Below are 15,663 nucleotides of genomic sequence, written 5' to 3'. Positions count from 1 at the left end.
ATCATACCGCGACGTTTCAGCCAGATATTTCCCGGGAAGTTTTAAATGTCACGTTATAAGTTAACCCGGCCGTATTGGCATGTGTTTCAATGTTAAGATTTCATCATTGATATATAAACTATCAGACTGCGTGGTCGGTAGTAGTGGCTTTCAGTAGGCCTTTAAGGGAAGATGAATTAGCAGCGTGGTTGCTCTTCAACTTGTACATAACATTAGTTTATCTTCAACTTGTACATAACATTAGTTTATCTTTAACTTGTACATAACATTAGTTTATCTTCAACTTGTACAAACCCCGTTTCCATATGAGTTGGGAAATTGTGTTAGATGTAAATATAAACGGAATACAATGATTTGCAAATCCTTTTCAAGCCATATTCAATTGAATGCACTACAAAGACAACATATTTGATGTTCAAACTCATAAACTTTATTTTTTTTGCAAATAATTAACTTAGAATTTCATGGCTGCAACACGTGCCAAAGTAGTTGGGAAAGGGCATGTTCACCACTGTGTTACATGGCCTTTCCTTTTAACAACACTCAATAAACGATTGGGAATTGAGGAAACTAATTGTTGAAGCTTTGAAAGTGGAATTCTTTCCCATTCTTGTTTTATGTAGAGCTTCAGTCGTTCAACAGTCCGGGATCTCCGCTGTGGTATTTTAGGCTTCATAATGCGCCACACATTTTCAATGGGAGACAGGTCTGGACTGCAGGCGGGCCAGGAAAGTACCCGCACTCTTTTCTTACGAAACCACGCTGTTGTAACACGTGCTGAATGTGGCTTGGCATTGTCTTGCTGAAATAAGCAGGGGCGTCCATGAAAAAGACGGCGCTTAGATGGCAGCATATGTTGTTCCAAAAGCTGTATGTACCTTTCAGCATTAATGGTGCCTTCACAGATGTGTAAGTTACCCATGTCTTGGCCACTAATGCACCCCCATACCATCACACATGCTGGCTTTTGAACTTTGCGTTGATAACAGTCTGGATGGTTCGCTTCCCCTTTGGTCCGGATGACACGATGTGGAATATTTCCAAAAACAATTTGAAATGTGGACTCGTCAGACCACAGAACACTTTTCCACTTTGCATGAGTCCATCTTAGATGACCTCAGGCCCAGAGAAGCCGACAGCGTTTCTGGGTGTTGTTGATAAATGGCTTTGGCTTTGCATAGTAGAGCTTTAACTTGCACTTACAGATGTAGCGACCAACTGTATTTAGTGACAGTGGTTTTCTGAAGTGTTCCTGAGCCCATGTGGTGATATCATTTACACACTGATGTCGCTAGTTGATACAGTGCCGTCTGAGGGATGGAAGGTCACGCTCATTCAATGTTGGTTTCCGGCCATGCCGCTTACGTGCAGTGATTTCTCCAGATTCTCTGAACCTTTTGATGATATTATGGACCCTAGATGTTGAAATCCCTAAATTTCTTGCAATTGCACTTTGAGAAATATTGTTCTTAAACTGTTTGACTATTTGCTCACGCAGTTGTGGACAAAGTGGTGTACCTCGCACCATCCTTTCTTGTGAATGACTGAGCATTTTTTGGGAAGCTGTTTTTATACCCAATCATGGCACCCACCTGTTCCCAATTTGCCTGTTCACCTGTGGGATGTTCCAAATAAGTCTTTGATGAGCATTCCTCAACTTTACCAGTATTTATTGCCACCTTTCCCAACTTCTTTGTCACGTGTTGCTGCCATCAAATTCTAAAGTTAATGATTATTTACAAAAAAAAAAAATGTTTATGAGTTTGAACATCAAATATGTAGTCTTTGTAGCATATTCAACTGAATATGGGTTAGAAATGATTTGCAAATCATTGTATTCCGTTTATATTTACATCTAACACAATTTCCCAACTCATATGGAAACGGGGTTTACATTAGTTTATCTTCAACTTGTACATAACATTAGTTTATCTTCAACTTGTACATAACATTAGTTTAAGAGTCTCGCTTGGACGCCGACGCAGCTGTTTGTCACTTCTTACAGACGGTGTCAGTCAGAGTTCTTGTAGTTGGTGAAAAGGTTGTAGAGGACTCTAAGGGTGGACTTCAGGTTCAGGTTGACCACATCTGAGGAAAAAAACACAAAATAAATAAACATTTCATTCGACAAAATGGTTCCTTATGGTGGTAGAGGAGTTTGCGTGTCCCAATGATCCTTGGAGCTATGTTGATCCATGCCCCCTGGCAGGGTCTCCCAAAACAAACAGGTCCTAAGTGAGGGATCAGACAAAGAGCAGCTCGAAGACCTATATGGAAAGTAATAATCGAGGACCTAGATTTCCCTCGCCCGGGGCTCCCCTTTGGAGCCAGGCCCGGAGGTGGGGCATGATGACGAGCACCTGGTGGCCGGGCCTGACCCCATGGGGCCCAGCCGGGCACAGCCCGAAGAGTAAACGTGGGTCCCCCCTCCAATGGGCTCACCACTCATGGGAGGTCCTATAGGTCGGGTGCGATGTGATCTGGGCGGCAGCCGAAGTCAGGGCACTTGGGCAGTCCGATCCTCGGCTACAGAAGTTAGCTCTTGGGACATGGAATGTCACCTCGCTGGGAGGGATGGAGCCTGAGCTAGTGCGCGAGGTAGAGAAGTTCCGACTGGATATAGTCAGACTCACTTCGACGCACAACAAAGGCTCTGGAACCAGTTCTCTCGAGAGGGGCTGGACTCTCTTCCACTCTGGCGTTGCACGCAGTGAGAGGCGACGGGCTGGGGTGGCAATTCTTCTTTCCCCCCCGCTCAAAGCCTGCACGTTGGACTTTAACCCATAGACGAGAGGGTAGCTTCCCTCCGCCTTCGGGTGGGGGGGACGGGTCCTGACTGTTGTTTGTGCTTACGCACCAAACAGTAGCTCAGAGTACCCACTCTTTTTGGATTCCCTTGAGGGAGTACTGGAGAGTGCTCGCTCGGGTGATTCCCTTGTTCTGCTGGGGGACTTCAACGCTCATGTTGGCAACGACAGTGAAACCTGGAGAGGCGTGATTGGGAAGAATGGCCGCCCGGATCTAAACCCGAGTGGTGTTTTGTTATTGGACTTTTGTGCTCGTCACAGATTGTCCATAACAAACACCATGTTCAAACATAAGGGTGTCCATATGTGCACTTAGCACCAGGACACCCTATGGTCGCAGTTCCATGATCGACTTTGTAGTTGTGTCGTCGGATTTGCGGTCTCATGTTTTGGACACTCGGCTGAAGAGAGGAGCGGAGCTTTCTACAGATCACCACCTGGTGGTGAGTTGTCTACGATGGTGGGGGAGGAAGCTGGACAGACCTGGCAGGCCCAAACGCATTGTGAGGGTCTGCTGGGAATGTCTAGCAGAGTCTCCTGTCAGAGAGAAATTCAATTCCCACCTCCGGAAGAACTTTGAACATGTCACGAGGGAGGCGCTGGATATTGAGTCCAAGTGGACCATGTTCCATGCCTCTATTGTCGAGGCAGCTGATTGGAGCTGTGGCCGCAAGGTAGTTGGTGCCTGTCGTGGCGGTAATCCTAGAACCCGCTGGTGGACACCAGCAGTGAGGGATGCCGTCAAGCTGAAGAAAGAGTCCTATCAGTCCTATCGGCAGGGTCCTTGAGGGTGCATTGGAGTTTGCACAACCAGTCTACATGTGCATTGTGGACTTGGAGAAGGCATTCGACCGTGTCCCTCGGGAAGTCCTGTGGGCAGTGCTCAGAGAGTAGGTGGTATCGGACTGGCTGATAGTGGCTGTCCGCTCCCTGTATGATCAGTGTCAGAGCTTGGTCCGCATTGCCGGCAGTAAGTCGGACACGTTTCCAGTGAGGGTTGGACTCCGCCAAGGCTGCCCTTTGTCTCCAATTCTGTTCATAACTTTTATGGACAGAATTCCTAGGCCCAGTCAGGGTGCTGAGGGGATCCGGTTTTGTAGCTGCAGGATTAGGTCTCTGCTTGTTGCAGATGATGTGGTCCTGATGGCTTCATCTGGCCAGGATCTTCAGCTCTCATTGGACCGGTTCGCAGCTGAGTGTGAAGCGACTGGGATGAGAATTAGCATCAGAGTCCATGGTTCTCGTCCGGAAAAGGGTGGAGTGCCATCACCGAGTTGGGCAGGAGATCTTGCCCCAAGTGGAGGAGTTCAAGTACCTGGGAGTCTTGTTAACAAGTGAGGGAAGAGTGGATCGTGAGATCGACAGGCGGATCGGTACGGCGTCTTCAGTAATGCGGACGCTGTATCGATTCGTTGTGGTGAAGAAGGAGCTGAGCCGAAAGGCAAAGCTCTTAATTTACCGGTCGATCTACGTTCCCATCCTCACCTATGGTCATGAGCTTTGGGTTATGACCGAAAGGACAAGATCACGGGTACAAGTGACCCAAATGAGTTTACTCCCTTAGAGATAGGGTGAGAAGCTCTGTCATCCGGGAGGAGCTCAAAGTAAAGCCGCTGCTCCTCCACATGGAGAAGAGCCAGATGAGGTGGTTCGGGCATCTGGTCAGGATGCCACCCGAACGCCTCCCTAGGGAGGTGTTTAGGGCACGTCCGACCGGCAGGAGGCCACGGGGAAGACCCAGGACACGTTGGGAAGACTATGTTTCCCGGCTGGCCTGGGAACGCCTCGGGATCCCCCGGGAGGAGCTGGACCAAGTGGCTAGGGAGAGAGAAGTCTGGGCTTCTCTGCTTAGGCTGCTGCCCCCACGACCCCACCTCGGATAAGCGGAAGAAGAATGATGGATGGATGGATGTTCCTGTTTGACAGGAACCTGCTGACTTACAGATTTGTATTATTTAATAAATATATTTGCATTATACCAATTCATCATTAAAATGAAGAAATAATGCACACATTAATTAACATTAAAAATATAAATATATAATACATAATAATATAGTATGAGAAAATGATAAGAATATTTACAATTAATTACATTTACTAAATAGTAAAAGGAATATTAAAAAATAAAATGTGTGTGTGAACAAAATTAATTGATTTAGAATAACAATAATTAAAAGCACAGGAAATAACAACAAATATTTGTATGCATCAATATGATCAATATTAAATTGAGGAAAGTAAAATTAATTAACTGGAGAAATATAAGAAGAATAAATGCAAACACAATTAATGAAATAAAATTATAGATATATTATTGTTTCAACAATTATTTTCTATATTTTCTCAAATTGCCGCACTCACCCTTTGAAATGAACCACTGATCCATGAGTTGATCTACAACTTTTGAAAATTGCCACATAAAAACACAATACATTGAACATATGCCATTTAAAATGAATCATTTTTATATCAAATTAGGAGACAATAATACATAAATAAAGCATGTAAATAAAGCGTATTGTCTGTCCGCCATGGATCGTGTTGATACACACAGCTCCAAATGGGTCAAAATAAGAAAGCACTGATAATTATCATACAGCTTATTTGCATATTGTAATTTCTTTCTGCAGAACTAGGTCTTGCTGCTCATTGGGAGATAAATAGTTTTGTTGAGTAGCATTCCTATGGGATATCCAAGGTTAGACAATAGTTTACTGCACAACATTTCCACAGAGGTATAATGAGAATGAAATGTGATGAATTGTGTTTTTCATGATTATTTCAATCTCAAAGTGACCTGAGTGGATCACAGTATGACGACGCTGATGTTAACTTAATAAAACAAACGCATCGTTTCATCTTTGCCATTGCATGCAGACACTAAAATGACCTGGATGGCATGAAATGTTGATTAAACCTTAAGTGGGTGATCAGTCACTATGACTTGATTACATTCACAATATGACGTCAGTTCATGTATATTTATGTATGTTTATACTTAAGTGGGTGATCAGTCACTATGACATTGTTACATTCACAATATGACGTTCATGTATATTTATGTATGTTTATACTTAAGTGGGTGATCAGTCACTATGACATTATTACATTCACAATATGACGTCGGTTCATGTATATTTATGGATGCACACTACAGGCTCATGTCAACCTAACACAACATTGCCATCTAGTGGACATTTCTTGACACTACAACACTATATCAAGGTAGAATATCAATCAATCAATCAATGTTTATTTATATAGCCCTAAATCACAAGTGTCTCAAAGGGCTGTACAAGCAGGAACGACATCCTCGGTACAGAGCCCACATACGGGCAAGGAAAACTCACCCCAGTGGGACGTCAATGTGAATGACTATGAGAAACCTTGGAGAGGACCGCATATGGGGAATAGGGGAATAGAACACCAACAAATATTTTGGACTATTTTATGATAATATCAATAGTAATACTTTATTGTTATTGGTGACAATTTACCTTCTGGTCTGGCTTTGGGTTTTTTCAGCCCGCCGTCCTGCATCAACTCAAAAGCAAACGCCACATTGTGCACCTGAGTCGGGACAAGAAGCAGACAGTACAAATAACACCTTGTACGGTAAGTCACCTGTAGACAGTACAAATAACAACTTGTACGGTAAGTCACCTGTGGACGTCAAACCTCATACCTTCTGGTCGAAGCTTTCTGGGGTGAGGAAGAAGTTGTAGAGAGGCACAAAGTAGTCCTCCAGCAGCCCCATCAACAAGATGAGGTAAACTCCGTCTGCAAACTGAATGCGATACACCAAGAGATGTACTGTACGTCTATATAGTAGATGTACTGTATGTTTATACAGTACATCTACTACTGTATGTTTATACAGCAGGAGATGTACTGTACGTCTATACCAGGGGTCGACAACCTTTACCACTCAAAGAGCCATTTTGGCAAGTTTCACAAATTAAAGAAAATAATGGGAGCCACAAAAAAAAAAATTAAATTTAAAATTAAAAACACCGCATACAAAGCTTAAATTGCCTTGTGCTATGTTAACCAGGGGTCTCAGACACACGCACCGGCACGCACCTTAATATGGAAATTTGATGTTAGTGCGGCCCACGAGTTTTGAATGAATGGCGCTTGATAGCGTCATACTTGCCAACCCCCTCATTATTTCCGGGAGACTCCCGAATATCAGGGCGTGATGGCACTGCTTTTGGCGCCCTCTACAGTCTGCCCAAACAGTGTACCTCCTCGACCACATGTAGAATACAGCTTCAGCTTGCTCACGTAAGTGACAGCAAGGCGTACTAGTTCAGCAGCCACACAGCTTACACTGACGGTAGCCGTACAAAAACAACTTTAACACTGTTACGTTACAAATATGCGCCACACTTTGAACCCACACCAAAAAAGAATGACAAACACATTTCTGGAGAACATCTGCACTGTAACACAACATAAACACAACACAACAAATACCCAGAATCCCATGCAGCCCTAACTCTTCCGCTCAACCGACGCACGGAGGGGGGGAGGGTTGATGTGTGGGGGGGTTTGGTGGTAGCGGGGGTGTATAATCTAGACCGGAAGAGTTAGGGCTGCATGGGATTCTGGGTATTGGTTGTGTTGTGTTTATGTTGTGTTACGGTGCGGATGTTCTCCAGAAATGTGTTTTTCATTCTTTTTTGTGTGGGTTCACAGTGTGGCGCATATTTGTAACGTAACAGTGTTAAAGTTGTTTTATACGGCTACCGTCAGTGTAAGCTGTGTGGCTGATGAGTAAGTATGCTTTGCTGTCTCCTACGTGTGCAAGTAAAAGCTAAATACAACATGTGGCCGGGCTGGCACGCTGTTTGTAAATGCTATAGAGGACAATTACTGCAGTGCATTGAGGGCACGCCCTTAATTTAGTAATTAGAGTGAAAATAGGATTATAATTGCCCTTGGAGTTTTCTAAGAGAGGCACTGAGATCCACAAGTCTCCTGGGAAAATCGGGGGGTCGTTAAGCATGCAGCTGAGCCGCATCAGAGTGGTCAAAGAGCCGCATGCGGCTCCGGAGCCGCGGGTTGCCGACCCCTGGTCTATACAGTAGGAGATGTACTGTACGTCTATACAGTAGGAGATGTACTGTACATACAACTAATCACAATCAAATCCAGGTCTGTGGAGACGAATACCTGAGATTCCAGCTCAGTCACCTCCAGGTTCAACTTGTTCAGGTGCTTGTTGACAAAGGTGATGAGGGACTAAACAGGCAAGAATGACAAAAATGAAAGTACGTTTCCACTGATGATGACAACGATGATGATAATGATGATGATGCTTCTGACCGTTTTCACCACATTGAGCTTGTCAGGCGCGTGATCCAGCAGCGTGTCGAAAGCATCTCTTTCTGGTGGAAGAAGAGAAAGTTGATTCATCTTTAGAGATAATACATTTCAACTCACCTAGGTACTTTTACTGGAGTAGTTTGGGACTACAAGTAGTAAGGAGGTCAAATGGATTCACAGCCCAATCGCAACTCTCATCTATTACAAGTTTTCAAGAATCGATTTAGAAAAATATGTTTTTTTGAAGCTATCTCCGCACCTATTTATGTATTTTTTCGTTTTTATAGCCTGCAAGCTGTTTCTAAAAGGTTGCATTGTAACGTATACACCAAATAATATATATCAGTAACGTATACACCAAATAATATATATCAGTAACGTATACACCAAATAATATATATCAGGTTGAATCAAGCTGGTCACCCCAAGAATCGGAATGGAATTGAATGGTGAGTCATTGTAAGATTCACACGACTAGTAACGATAATAGACACCTTCTTTTATAGTACTGTATAGGGATGATACTCGAAACCGGTTTTCCCGGTTGTTCGATAAGAAAAGAACAGAGTCCTCGGACTCGAATCCCTTTTTAAAAACCGGTACCCGTTATCGAGACCACTATAGTAAAGAAAACGAGTTGGTTCTATATTCGAACCCCTCGGAACGAATCCCGTCCCGACCAGAAATGCTCCGTGTGACATCACAAGAAATCAGTCATGTAGCTCAGTCATTAGGCGCAGATAGCGAAAGCAGGAAAACAATGGACGGGAAAAAGTGCTCCAAGGTGTAATAAAGCTCAAAACAAAAGGTATAATCCAATGAATAACTTTACTGGGAGATTTGAGCAGACTACAAACACATGGCGAACACTTTTACGACCAACCGGAAACATAGCAACGCACCTCCTTTACGGCAGCTGTCGCAACGTTCTTATAGCAACCGCAGCACATACATATATGACATGATCTCCCTTTTTCAACTTTTGTTTTTCTTTCCTTGTAAACAAAACAAAATCACACTGTATATGTGTTGTCTGTCTAATTATAAATAATGCAGACGAGGCGTGTTGGCTGAGTTCTTGACGTTTACTTTCACGGGTGACGACATGCAACAACACTTTTCGGGGCTACCGCGCATGCTCGTCACTCCCGTTGCATGATGGGTAGTGTAGTTGTTATATTCCCTAGCTCATAAAAATCTTTCCCCCTATAAAGAAATAATGTTAACTCAATAAAGTGTATTTCTTTTTTTAGCTTTAACTTTTCATTTTTTAGCATTGTAACCACATTTGCAAACAACTTTTCTCTTCATAGAATTTTCTTTCAATAAAGAAATAAAGTGCAAAAATGTCAAAGCATCATAACAAACAGTTATGTCAAATAGCAGCAGAATTGCACTTTTTGGAGAGCTGTATTATTTCCAGTTTTGTGCCCAAGGGACTGATTTTATTTAACACTAGTATTATTTATACACCTATAGTGATCACAGAGACAGGTTGTTTTTGTGTTACCTTATATATTTGTTTTTCTGAAAAATCCCACTTAATATACTTTGGGCAACAACAGTCAATATTTATTTATTTTATTTTTTTAGGGGGGCAACAGTCAATATTTATTTATTTTTTAGATTAAATTGTTTTCTTATATAATAAAAGTGAGCTTTTGTTAAACCAAATATTGTGTGTTTTTTTCCATATACAACAACCTATCTGGACTCGATAAGAGAATCGATAAGGAATCGGTTCGATAAGAGGATTCGATAATAGACTCGAACTCCATAATTTCTTATCGAACATCATCCCTAGTTCTTATTACTATTGTTGTTGCAAAGTTCAGTTCAGTGTCAGTTTATTTCCAACACGCATACGATACAATGTCATCACATATTTACACTTGTTTCATTACAGCACGTCTGAAAAGGAGTAGGAAGAAGCTGAGTTGATTTAATCCTACCCCTTTTCATACCATAGCAATTATATCCTATTTCCTTGTTCTCTGTAACAGAACAGTGAACACATAAATAATACACCATAGTAAGTAAACAAATATTAAATACATAAATAATCTTTATCTCAAAAAAAAAAAGTGTTGAAGATGTTGATCATAATTGTTGTTGTGTGTACATAGTGAACACTTGTAGTTTGAACAGTCTCTTAAAGTGAATCATATTACTGCTTTCTTTACTTCATCCATTCCATCATTTAATTCCACATACTGATATACTAAAGGTTTGAAGTGTTGTACAAATGTTTGAAATTACATTTTCCTCTAATATTATTTTTGTCTGATTTTGTTGAGAAGAATTGTTGTACATTCTTGGCTAGCAGGTTATAGTTTGCATCATTTTACATGTTTGCAAATGCACCAAGTGGTTGACTTTCAATGTGTGTGTGTTTGTACATAGGGTGTGTGTTGCATGCTGCATGCTGCATGCTGCATGTTGCATGCTGCTTCTGCCTGCTACTCTCTGCTTTCAGCTACTGCCATTGGCTAGCCCTCCTTGCGGGCGGGGAAAAGAGGAGCCGAGCGATATATATATATATATATATATATATATATATATATATATATATATATATATATATATATATATATATATATATATATATATATATATATATATATATATATATATATATATATATATATATATATATATATATATATATATATATATATATATATAAGAGGAGCCGAGCGATATATATATATATATATATATATATATATATATATATATATATATATATATATATATATATATATATATATATATAAGAAAGGTGAGTGACAGGAAGAAAAGCTCAGGTAGGAGTTGCCCAGCACCACCTTGGCTGGTTTGCGTGTGTCTACTATCTGACTGAATCTTTGGGCATAACACGATTTGATTCAGAACCTGTTCTCGATTCAAACCAATTCCTGATTCAAAATCAATACTTTTCCAACAAATGTTTTTTTTTTTTTTTTCTAAATCGATTTTTTATTTTTTTTAAATGCATTAAAAAATGGTTGGAAATAAGAATCACAATCATCCCTCCTATCTGTCTTTTTCTGACTTGTGACATATATTGGGGTCCCTGAGGTCCAGACTTGTGACATATATTGGGGTCCCTGAGGTCCAGACTTGTGACATATATTGGAGTCCCTAAGGTCCAGACTTGTGACATATATTGGGGTCCCTGAGGTCCAGAGTTGTGACATATATTGGGGTCCCTGAGGTCCAGACTTGTGACATATATTGGGGTCCCTGAGGAAGAAAAGTACTCACCAAACCTCCCCATCATCATCCTGAGAAAGGAAGCAGAAATGAGAAGGCAGGACTGAGCAAGATGAGAAAGGAAGGCGGTTCTCACTCGGTGGTGCTGGTCACTTCCTTGTGGACCAGAGCGCTCTGCAGGACGCCCTCACGCTTCTTCTCAGCAGCATGAAGAAGAGAAGCAGACCTTGATGATTGTGTTTGTGTTTGCCAGCTCACCTGTACAAGCTCACCTTGACCACCACCACCTTGACGGAGACGTGCTCGGGCAGCCTGATGGCGGCCTGGAAGTGCATGGCCAGAGCCACCAGCAGGTAGACGATGGCCACCAGGTTCTTGGAGTGGATGGCTGCAAACACAAATACAATCCACACTTTGGATTTGTGCTTGTAAACCAGAAGGAACGACTCAGTGGTAATCCCAGACAGATGGGTGACATCTGCACATGTGAAACGGTGGTGTAGTGGTGAGCATAGCTGTCTTACAAGCAGTTGACCTGGGTTTGATTCCCAGCCAGCGCATGTTTATTTTCTTATCTTGAGATACACCTAAAGTAATAGTTTCACCTTGCTGAAGTTACCCAATTTGGTTTTTATTGCCATTATTTGTTTTTAAACAGTGGAACCTCAACTTAAGAGTGTTTTTCAAAGTTGTGAATGACAATATGGAGTCTAAAACACATTGTGTAGCTCGATTTATGGACCTGTCAAAAGCATTTGATACAGTGGACCACATAATTTTGGCAGACAAACTGCACAGGATTGGCATATCTTAGCATGCTGCCAAGTGGTCTTCTAATGACCTGCCCAATAGAACACAATAGATCCAGTTTACTGGGTCCTCCTCGTCTTTCCTCCCTGTATCAAAGGGTGTACCTCAGGGTTCCATATTAGGTCCATTGCTGTTTTCTATCTATGTAATTCATCTCTGTGACAATGAGTCAGATGCTGTGTTCCCTTTGAGTTCCTGCAGTCTGCTTTTGATGTTGTTCAGTCCCAGCTGAATGAGCTGAGACTGCTGCTAAATGCTTTTGATGTTGTTCAGTCCCGGCTGACTGAGCTGAGACTGCTGCTAAATGCTTTTGATGTTGTTCAGTCCCGGCTGACTGAGCTGAGACTGCTGCTAAATGCTTTTGATGTTGTTCAGTCCCGGCTGACTGAGCTGAGACTGGTGCTAAATGCTTTTGATGTTGTTCAGTCCCGGCTGACTGAGCTGAGACTGCTGCTAAATGCTTTAGATGTTGTTCAGTCCCGGCTGACTGAACTGAGACTGCTGCTAAATGCTTTTGATGTTGTTCAGTCCCAGCTGACTGAGCTGAGACTGCTGCTAGATGCTTTTGATGTTGTTCAGTCCCGGCTGACTGAGCTGAGACTGCTGCTAAATGCTTTTGATGTTGTTCAGTCCCAGCTGACTGAGCTGAGACTGCTGCTAAATGCTTTTGATGTTGTTCAGTCCCAGCTGACTGAGCTGAGACTGCTGCTAAATGCTTTTGATGTTGTTCAGTCCCAGCTGACTGAGCTGAGACTGCTGCTAAATGAAGAGACATCTAAGGTGATGTGATTTTCTAATGGTGGAATGCTGGAAATGGTCCCAACATACAGAGTAAGTACTTGGGCTTTTTATTGATGAGAACGTGTCTTTTAAATCAAACCTGTGGCAAAGCTTCAAATTCAATAGTTTTTTTTTCTTTAGAAACAAGCCTTGTTTTTCCCTACAAGTTAGGAAACAATTGATTCTCACCACTTTCATGTCTTTGCTAGATTATTGAGACTTGCCTTTTATGAATGCATATTTGACAAAAACTGGATACAGTTTATCACTGCACCTATATCACCTTGTATTAGTTGTTATGGCAACCTTGTCCACCATTGCACTCCATATGCACCTGTATCACCTTGTATTAGTTGTTATGGCAACCTTGTCCACCATTGCACTCCGTATGCACCTGTATCACCTTGTATTAGTTGTTATGGCAACCTTATCCACCATTGCACTCTGTATGCACCTGTATCACCTTGTATTAGTTGTTATGGCAACCTTGTCCACCATTGCACTCCGTATGCACCTGTATCACCTTGTATTAGTTGTTATGGCAACTTTGTCCACCATTGCACTCTGTATGCAACAACAAACTGTCCATCTTTGTCAGATGGATGTTTTTAATGTATAAACCCCTTCCTGGTTTGGTTTCTCCTTATTTATGTTCTTTCATGCGTAGAGAGTCCAGTCGCTACAGTTTTAGGTCCCAGGACATCCTAGGCGTGTTAGTTCCTAGAGCCAACACAAGTCTCGGTAAAAAAAAATGAATGAATGACAAAAGGATCTGAGGCAACCTGAACTCATCACTTTCAGTTTCAGTCTATTTTAAAGGATGGAGAAGCTGATTCAATTGGACACTGTACTTGTTTTTATAGAAACATTTTATATTTTTGACTGATTACATATTTTATGTTTATGTTGTAAGTCATTTGTACTGCTGCTGTTTTTTTGTTGTTGTTCTATGTATTTATAAAAGCTGTTTTCACTGCCCTCTTGGCCAGGTAACGATTGCAAAAGACATTTGAATTTTAATGAGTTTTTACTGGGTTAAATAACGGAAAATAAACAAATGAAATAATTGCTATGCCTTAAGTTGCAAGCAAACATGTAGTTAGAAGCATCCTGTCATTAGACGGCCATCATCTGGTCTTACTTGCTAGCATTATTATAGCTTGGGATGGACAGCCAAGAATGTTGAAGTAATATCAGTGGACATTTATCTATGAAAGTATGGAAAAGCTCATGACGGAGAAGCAGCTGGAAGGAGATACCATAGAAGTCTGCTCTCCAAGGTGAATGCTGTACATGAATATTACAATACTTCAAAAAACTACTCTAGTAAATGATATTAAATTCTTTTTATACAATATTTCTTATCTGAAAGTTAGTTTTTCTTTTTAAAAGGCATGTTACATGTTAAAATGTTGCTATTATGGGGCCCCAGCACCAATTCAATTGATTTCAATAGTAGTGAGTAAAGAACCAATTAAGCTCCTAAGTTCAGGTCCTAATGAATACTGTATTTGTTCATCATAAATGACACATTTTGTATTGGATCTAAATAGATTGTGCCCTAAGCTTGTGAATATTCTTCAAGACCTTTGTTGACATGGAGCTCAGAACACTTTTATAAGCACACATGATACTGAAGTGGTGGCACTTTGAGTTAAAAAAAAAAAAAAGTCAGACTCCCCTTGAAAAAAGTATGACTTCAGCAGTGTCCCAATATTATTGAGCATGTGTCACTTGGCGACCAAGTGGATGTTTACTATTTTATTTTGTTTGACTGCAGTTTCTGGCCACGCTTTGATCCTGGAACAAGTGGGCAGACATTCCACAATAAAGGTGAAGTTAGTTGTGGCAAACCACTCTCAGTCAACGTTCCACTTCATAGTTGTTCCTACACTCCACAACAACAATAATCATAATAATAATAGTAATAATAATAATAATAGGTAACGACTCTCACAGTCAACACTCCACTCCATAGTTGTTCCTACACTCCACAACAACAATAATAGTAATAATATTAATAATAATAATAATAGGTAACGACTCTCACAGTCAACACTCCACTCCATAGTTGTTTCTATGGGCAGACACTCCACAACCACAATAATAGTAATAATAATAGTAATAATAATAATAATGATAATAATAATAATAATAGGTAACGACACTCACAGTCCACGCTCCACTCCACAGACCAGCCGTGGGGTCTCAGGAGCAGGTTGACCGCCTCCAGAACCGTCTGGAGCTTCTGCTTCTGGCCGATCTCAGACTGAGTCACCTCGGCCACGTTCAGCTTTTTGCCTGACAACTTCTCTGTCAACAACAGAAAGTTGCAATTTAATATTTGAAATATTACATTAAATACATAGAAATACTGTTCAAATATTACAACTAATACAAAAACATTCTAAATCATAAATGACCAATAATATATAATTGCCAATAATATTAATACATAATAATTCATATTGAATTAATTTGTAATAATAATAATCCATTATTTAAATAGGTGTGCAATTTCATAAATGCACATTAAATTAATGAATACAGATGATATTGATCTGTTTTAAATGGCTTTATGTTGATCTAATTGTGGTTTTATTTTACAGCAATGCAAACAAGTGTGACAATTAAAGGACAAACTAACGACTGGAGATAAAGGAAAATCAAATAATTAAAGAATGAGACCATAGTAAGAAAAAAATCTAGCTACATA

The 15,663-nt window shown here is 40.9% G+C and overlaps 1 protein-coding gene across 2 annotated transcripts in view; it reads right to left on the bottom strand.

Annotated features, from left to right (window-relative positions):
* Window positions 1-380: 380 nt before the first annotated feature.
* parvb (parvin, beta) overlaps window positions 381-15,663 on the bottom strand; it is a 32,132-nt gene continuing 16,849 nt past the window's right edge. For both annotated transcript variants that reach the window (XM_062061271.1, XM_062061272.1), the window contains exons 5-13: window positions 15,120-15,260; window positions 11,630-11,745; window positions 11,494-11,552; window positions 11,409-11,428; window positions 8,142-8,203; window positions 7,989-8,057; window positions 6,496-6,597; window positions 6,308-6,380; window positions 381-2,088 (exon numbers count right to left, since the gene is read on the bottom strand). In XM_062061271.1, the coding sequence (XP_061917255.1) occupies window positions 2,012-2,088; window positions 6,308-6,380; window positions 6,496-6,597; window positions 7,989-8,057; window positions 8,142-8,203; window positions 11,409-11,428; window positions 11,494-11,552; window positions 11,630-11,745; window positions 15,120-15,260 (719 nt within the window). In that variant the 3' untranslated portion in view covers window positions 381-2,011. The remainder of the gene's footprint in view (window positions 2,089-6,307; window positions 6,381-6,495; window positions 6,598-7,988; window positions 8,058-8,141; window positions 8,204-11,408; window positions 11,429-11,493; window positions 11,553-11,629; window positions 11,746-15,119; window positions 15,261-15,663) is intronic.

Source organism: Entelurus aequoreus, linkage group LG10 (assembly GCF_033978785.1).
Source record: "Entelurus aequoreus isolate RoL-2023_Sb linkage group LG10, RoL_Eaeq_v1.1, whole genome shotgun sequence".
NCBI classification, from domain to species: domain Eukaryota; kingdom Metazoa; phylum Chordata; class Actinopteri; order Syngnathiformes; family Syngnathidae; genus Entelurus; species Entelurus aequoreus.
The sequence above is the reverse complement of the archived record's forward strand: the minus strand, read 5'-3'. Positions and strand labels throughout refer to the sequence as shown.